At 42.1% G+C, this 7,693-nt stretch overlaps 1 protein-coding gene across 1 annotated transcript in view; it reads left to right on the top strand.

Moving 5' to 3' along the window:
- The window catches only part of LOC107286676 (E3 ubiquitin-protein ligase RNF213-like), an 18,174-nt gene that overhangs the window by 7,461 nt on the left and 3,020 nt on the right, over positions 1 to 7,693 (top strand). The window contains exons 5-10 of the mRNA XM_015815076.1: positions 1,372 to 1,504; positions 3,307 to 3,390; positions 3,759 to 3,939; positions 4,035 to 4,236; positions 4,590 to 4,670; positions 6,494 to 6,691. Coding sequence (XP_015670562.1) covers positions 1,372 to 1,504; positions 3,307 to 3,390; positions 3,759 to 3,939; positions 4,035 to 4,236; positions 4,590 to 4,670; positions 6,494 to 6,691 — 879 coding nt within the window. The remainder of the gene's footprint in view (positions 1 to 1,371; positions 1,505 to 3,306; positions 3,391 to 3,758; positions 3,940 to 4,034; positions 4,237 to 4,589; positions 4,671 to 6,493; positions 6,692 to 7,693) is intronic.

Consider the following 7,693-nt stretch of genomic DNA (forward strand, 5'->3'; position numbering starts at 1 on the left):
ATAGATGGGGAAGAAATGGAGGTAGTGACAGATTTTATTTTCCTGGGCTCCAAGATCACCTCAGATGGGGACTGCAGCCAAGAAATTAAAAGACGCTTGCTCCTGGGGAGGAAAGCTATGGCAAATCTAGACAGCATACTAAAAAGCAGAGACATCACCCTGCCAACAAAAGTGCGTATAGTCAAGGCCATGGTTTTCCTAGTTGCAATGTATGGATGTGAAAGTTGGACCATAAGAAAGGCTGAGTGACAAAGAATTGAGGCCTTTGAACTATGGTGCTGGAGAAGACTCCTGCGAGTCCCTTGGACTGCAAGGCGTTCAAACCGGTCAGTCCTAGAAGAGATCAACCCCGACTGCTCTTTAAAAGGCCAGATCCTGAAGCTGAAACTCAAATACTTTGGCCACCTAATGAGAAGGAAGGACTCACTGGAGAAGGGCCTAATGCTGGGAAAGATTGAGGGCAACAGAAGACGGGGACGACAGAGAATGAGGTGGCTGGATGGAGTCACTGAAGCAGTAGGCATGAACTTAAATGGATTCCAGAAGATGGTAGAGGACAGGAAGACCTGGAGGAACGTTGTCCATGGGGTCGTGATGGGCCGGACATGACTTTGCAATTAATAACAACAACAAGGTTGAATCAATGTAAAACTAACTTTAGCTCAAGAGATTTATTCACAAACATTGCACATTCTCCAGTGCCCATCTAAATGGTGTCCAACCCCATGCAGAGTTGCTTGAACAGGAGGTTGGTCTAGAGGACCTCTAAATTTCTTTCCAACTCTGTTGTTCTATGTTCAGAAGGTTTTTAAATTCACTTGTTCTCAGCAACATTAAAGGGCAATGTGCATCTTCTGGCTAAAAAGAATTTACAATCTGAAAGCAAGTGTTGAGGACTGGGTTGCCAGTTGATTGCTTTCCCAAAGGTAGAACAAGGATAGAAAGAGGAACAATCAGTATTTGTGTTAATGAAGCATAAGAGGGAACAAGTTCCTGTCTGAAATACTACATTTGTTGATGATGCAGCAGCTACTTATTATCACACACCTTTCTAAATTGTCAACAATATTACTTTCCCAGCTTCATGGACAAATTTCAGGATTTTTCAGAACAGAAAGTGAATATCTATTAATGTTGATTTATAGTTGATCTGTTAAACTTATCTACGTGCAAAACCAGGAGCACATGCCCCCAATGCTGTCCCACCTTTGAGAAAACCAGATTTTATGTATGCATATGTGTGTGTTCATAAATTAAACTTATACAAACTAAATGTATAAAGTATGTATGGTATTCTTTCTTGATAGTTAACTTGTATTAATTCCTAAAGACTTGGCTTCTACTTTCTGATTTGACCTTTTCTGCCTTTAGGAAGCTGAATTGAGGCAGGTGAAATTTCTGCCAGAAATTCTTGCTCTGCAGAAAGACTTGGTGAAGAGATTTCAGAACATCTCAGAAATTGAGCATCGCACAATTGAAGATTTTCTCAGCAGTTTTTCCTCAGGTGAGATTCTCCCGTGCTCTCTGGTTAGACAGCAAAGTTTAAGAGCATTAAAGTATTTACTTAATACCAAGCATATTTAGTAAATAAAGGTGTTTAGCTGATTGGAGAGTATTAATCTGTGCAAAGTCTGTGCTTAGCAAGCGTTGCAAACCTCGGTAAGGAAAGGAAAGGAGAGGAAAATGGGATCGATCACAGTTGCTCTGAGCTTCCTCCTGTGTGCAGGAAAGGGATGCTTTGATACAGATGTAAGCAATCCCTTCTTCCTTCTGTATGGAAGGCAGCTCTTGAGGGCATCCAGGAGCTGAGTTCACAAAAAGGGCTTCCCCTGCCAGAAGCCTCCCTGTTGATCCCCACTGGCCTTCTGAGGATTTAGGAAGGAAACAGTCCGGCTTTGGGGCCAATGATGCCCCATGCTTTTTTTTTTTATCAACTTGATTACTGGCACAAATCATTTAAATTTGCCTTTTCTTCATTTCCTTGTTCTGTGATAGTACATCATCAGGACTGATGCAACCTAGATCAAACAAAGCTAGAATTTTGAAAATTCTCATTCAATGTGGGAACCATAAATCCCTCCTCTCCATTTAGCAGTCCTCCACTTAGGATTAGTTATTTAATGAGAGCAAAAAGGGCTGCCTGCTGAGAGAGGAGGGGAACTCCTTTGTTGGGCTAAAAAACTGGAGCACAGATCCTGAAGGTTTTGACCTCCACTTCTGCAGCTCTTTGGAGGAGTTCTCTTCCCTGCATGGAAGGGAGGGGAAGTCTTCTGAAGGGCTGCAGAAACAGAGGTCAGATCTCAAGAGGTCTGTTTTTGTACCTCCTTGAAGAAGTTCTCCTATGTGCATAGAAGGGAGGGTAACTCTTCCAAAGAGCTACCAAAACAGAGGTTATACATTGAAGATCTGAGCCCCATTTCTGCAGCCCCTCAGATGAATTCCCCTTTGCACATAGAGGCAACCCAAACTCCAGTGGGATAGAAAAATAAACTCAGATCCCAAAGATTCTAGTTCTGTTCCTGCAGCCAACCAGAGCACTTATCTTCTGCAAATGGAGGGAAGATGAATTCCTCCAGCAGACTGCAGAAATGAAGCTTGACCTTCAGGATCCAGGCTTCGTTTCTGCGGTCCACCACAGAGGTTCCTTTCTGCACAGAGGTGGTGGTAGAAAGAATCCTGTGGCAGCCTGTATAAATGAAGGTTGGATCTTGAAGATCCAAGCTTTGTTTCTGCAAGTTACTACAAGAGTTCCCTTCCACTCATGGAGGGAAATTGCTGGCCCTCCTTCAGCAGGCAGGTCTAGCACTCTGTCCGCTTAACAACTTGCACAGTTGCTTAATGGCCGCAACTGGGAGAGCTGGGATTGCAGTCATTGAGCGAAGGGGTCATGTGGGTGTCTTGTTTAATGACCACTTTGTTCAGCAACCAAGATTCTGGTCCCAATTGTGATCATAAATTGAGAGCTACCAGTAGATCATGCCTAAGGATAAAGACTTAATGGATTTCACGTCATCCTTTTGGGGTGGTTAGGCATCTTCCCAGATTATAGATCTCTTTCTGAAGTATATACTAGCTAAATTAAACCTTTGAGTTAAATGCCCCAGAGCTACTAGGGCCATTGGGGTTGTCAGGGATGAAATAATAAGTGTGACTGACAGCCATGAGAAAATGGTGTGGTATCTTGTGCTGGATAGATCTTAGCCTGCTGCAGCAGAGTTCTTTTTATTATCTCATTTTTTAAAATCAGAAAGCAACACATTTTGGCAATATCCCATCTGTTTTTACTCTGCTTCTTGCATTCTCTAGGAGGTGTCAAATTACTAATGAAAGGCAGAGTGGAAAAATTTCTGGATGTGTGGAACAAGCTAAGATTATCCATAGAAACAAATGGTGAGACTCGAGCTTACTTTATCAGTCAGATCAAATGGGAACAATAAGGGATTCCTTGATGCTACCAAAAGAAAAAAAGGCCATGTTTTATTATCTTCAACTGGCCTACAGACAGTAGCCCATAAAGCCGAAGCTGTAGCTCTCTAAAATTTGATGACCTCATGCATCCTTGATCATTGGCCGTGCAGTTAGGGGTGGGGGTGGGGGGGCTGAAGGAATTGTACATCAGCAATATCTGGGGGAGGGGTACATGTGATGGCAATAAATCATTATATAAGCCAGAAGTGATTCAAAAACAAAGGGGAGTATTCAACAGTAAAATGGCGTCTCTGGCTTCCAAAGTTTTCTGGTTTCCTTCTCCCCTGCAGGTCAAATTAAGCTTCCTAAAGATTATTGCAGTTTGGACCGCACTGTGAAAGATCCATTTGAAATCCTTTTGCCTCGTCGGAGAGGTCTAGGCCTTTGTGCCACATCATTGGTCAGCTACCTCATTCAGTTGCACAATGATTTCGTCAACACCATAGCAAACGATTCAACGAATGCCAATAGGTATGCAGTTCTCTGTTCTCCCTGCAGCTGACAGATACTGCTGAGTAAACAACATAGTTGGTTATCTCTTCTTTTCCCTTCTTACTTCTCAACAGATACTCTGTCAGCCTTGCTGAAGTGGCCGATCTGCACATGATCAGTTACGAAGTAGAAAAGGATTTGATCCCAGTCATCCTGTCCAACTGCCAGTATAGCGTGCAGAAAGGAGGAGAGGCCCTGCAGGAATTTGACCTGGAAAAAATCGAACAGCAAGTTGTCAGTAGATTCCTACAAGGGAAGCCCAGGATCACATTGCAGGTATGTGCACTGTGATCATATTTTCTTGGGGGAAAAAATAAAGGACAAACCTGAAAGGGGGCAAATCTGAAAGAGGAACATCAGGATTAAAAAAAGATAATTGTATATGTTTATAATTTTGCTTTACAGAAGAAAATTCAAGAGCAAAACCAAGAAAACAAATACATAAAGCTGTCTGAAATAAAAGACTGTCCTTTTTAATAAAGGACATATGGGGACTGTCAGGATGCACCATAGAAATGTGAGGCAACTAGTTAGTGTTCCGGAGCCTGTGAGATCCAAACTGCTAGTCCAGAAGAGACTCTTACAAAGAACTGTTGACCAAGCATTTGCTTTGCTTCCTTTCTTAATAGGGCATACCCACACTGATACACAGATGTGACCAAAACTATGAGCATCTGTTCAGCAATATCAAGACAAAGCTGAAAACTCAGGTGAGTTTTTGAAAAGAGAAAAAGACAAGCAAATCTCACTGTCATTCCATTTTGTGCTTATTTACTTGATTGTAAACCATGGGGTGTTCAATATGCATTGCTTATAGGAAGGTGTATGTTTACTGTGCTGGACCAGTATAACTCTGGCCAGAGCATATATTAGCTTAAGAACTGTGTTAGAGCATTTAGCATTTAAAGGGTTAAACGCTGTCTCCTTAAGAGATGGCTTCTAGGGAATGTAGTCTAGTTGTTAGTCAGTCCTATATCTTACCTAGTCAGTGGGAGGGGCTTCAAGGTTTATGACAGGATGTCCTGGCTATGTACCAGGGTTGTAAAGCCTTTGCTTTAATCAAGCATCATGTACACATCGATTGGCATCCGTAACCATTCCTAGCTGAGATGGGAAATTATTCCTTTTTTACCTACAAGAATGGACAGATATGCAAATGACCGGATGTATCTACTGCAAAGTAAGTCTCTGCTTAGAATTCCTGGACAATAAATATTTTTTTAAAAACATTTCGTGGAGTTTATGCTATCTGGATCAGAACTATAATGCATCTCAGTTCATGGTTCCAGAAAAGTAAAAAAGGAATAATTCAACTCTATGCATCTGCTTGGCAAAAGTAAAAAAGGAGATATTATTACTCTCCATGCTTGGCAAAAAACTAAAGCTGTATCTTTAACTGGCTGCTTCCTAGCAACATTCCCAGAACTCCTGCATATAATGCATCCATACATCTGCTTGGCTGAAGTAAGGACTAAAAATAGATCTCCATGCCTCAGGAAAACAATTAAAGCTGTGCCTTTACGCAAAGGTGAAAAGAGAGATTTTAAACTGAAGCAAGCCTCTTACCCCCCCTTTCTTTCGCATGCAAACTGTTGTGATTAGAATGCCAGGAATGTGTTGCTGGGGAGTGAAGAGATGTGTGTGTGTTGAAGGAATGCCTTTCCAACAGAAAGGAAGTAATTAAGCTCAAAGTAAATAGAGATAATTTACCTTCCCAACCAAAATCTCCTTGATGAAAGTAAGAAAGAATTCTGTTTGAGTTTGACTTGAGAAATTATTCAGAAATGACTTAACAGACAAGTTAACAAAGGAATACCCCTCGTGGAGGCATCGCTTATCAGCCGGGTCGTAAATAGGGCAATTAATTGCTATGACAACTGGCTCTTGCTGGGTGAAAGAGACCCCTCCCCTTGAGATGCCAGTAGAGAAAGAAACAAATGATTCAAGCTTGTGTTAACAGCACAGGCCAGACTAGTCACAGTGCACCCTGGTGGCCAAAGAGGGAACTTCGCTGAAGTCTCTACCCACCCAGACAGTGCACCCTGGTGGCCAAAGAGGGAACTTCACTGAAGTCTTTACCCACACAGTGCACCCTGGTGGCCAAAGAGGGAACTTCACTGAAGTCCTTACCCAGACAGTGCACCCTAGTGGTCAAAGAGGGAACTTCCCTGAAGCCTTTACCCACGCAGACAGTGTGCCCTGTTGGTCAAAGAGGGAACTTCCCTGAAGTCTTTACCCATGCAGACAGTGCACCCTGGTGGCCAAAGAGGGAACTTAGCTAAAGTCTCCAGCAAATTTACTGTTCAGTTGAAGTAATTTTATCTATTTTATTTATCTTGGGAGTCTTACTTATTACTTAGTAGAAAAAACTTGGTATGGAGGTTGAGCAATGGTGAAATCAGCAGCTTGCTTGAATATGTGTGAAGTTTTACATTGTTTGCATGCCCTGAAGAGGTGTCAGATGGCATGCCTTTTTTATAGAAAAATGTTTCAGGAATAAAATACCAGTTGATCTTATCTCCTTCTATTACAGAGCTCTCTTTCAAGTTCTAAAATGGGCATGATCAGAGGGGACTTGGTGTCGTACACTGACATCTGTGATGCATTTTCGGTCACTGAAATTATTTTAAGATTCTTGGCTACAACTGGAGGTGACTCACATATGACTTTGACTGATTACACTGAAAATGTCCTGCGGATGAGCAATCAGATAAGTCTTCCAGTGATGAAGGTGAGTGCAGGGGATCAGAGGCTCACCTTTCATCTCTGCAAGAGGAAAGAGAAAAGCCAGTGAGGCTGAGGCTATATACTGTATGCGTTGCTCAGACTGAGAAAGGTAGCTGACGTTTTCCTCACTTAGATCAGATCTGTACTATTCTGATCACTGAAAAAAGTTTCTAAACATGTTCATGAGTGGTAAATATCGGTCTTCTTGAGATTATAATAGAGAATTATCCTTTTAATTGGACTGTGCTTTGGTAGTGTTCGGGTGGTGGAAAGGAAAAGCATAGTACGACTGGAGAGCCTAAAAAGATCCCTGATGGATCAAGTAAGTGCATTTCAAACAGGTTATTTACTTACAAGCAATTTATAAGTAAAACAAATACATCCCACTGTTTCTACTGGCAGCCAATGGCCATTACCACATTTTAAGTAGTACTTTCTAGGATTTATTAAGCAAATTTCCAGGTTGACCAATTATAACAACTATAAGTAGCTTAACATCTCTGGACATAAAATAAAGAATAACACCCAAAAGATGTATCATCCAGAGGAAACAGTAGAGTTAAAAAACTGAGTGCATAGAACATCTTACTCCTAAATGTGAAATTTCATTAATTCTTAAGTTCAAAGCTGGGCTTCTGAGTGCAAAACAGATCATTTTTAATTATTGATAAAATGTTTTAAATATGGATGTTCTGAAATTCTGTTCCAGACTCAAACACTATTCAGAAGAATTCCGTTTAACAATTGGAATAGATGGTTCCGTCCCAGGCGACTGATGGACCCTGAGAGGTTCCTGATGGAGCTTGGGCCTAGATGGTTCCGTCCCAGGCGACTGATGGACCCTGAGAGGTTCCTGATGGAGCTTGGGCCATATCCGGAGGATCTAGTCCACGACTCGGCGGAAAATCAGGCGGCGGCCTGGGAGACAACTGCCGCCGCAGCATTGGACCGAGTCGTGCCTTTGCGGCCTCTGACCCGACGTGGATCTCGACCATCTCCTTGGTTT

The sequence above is a fragment of the Protobothrops mucrosquamatus genome, unplaced genomic scaffold (genome assembly GCF_001527695.2).
Source record: "Protobothrops mucrosquamatus isolate PMUCROS unplaced genomic scaffold, P.Mucros_1.0 scaffold_99, whole genome shotgun sequence".
Lineage (NCBI taxonomy): Eukaryota > Metazoa > Chordata > Lepidosauria > Squamata > Viperidae > Protobothrops > Protobothrops mucrosquamatus.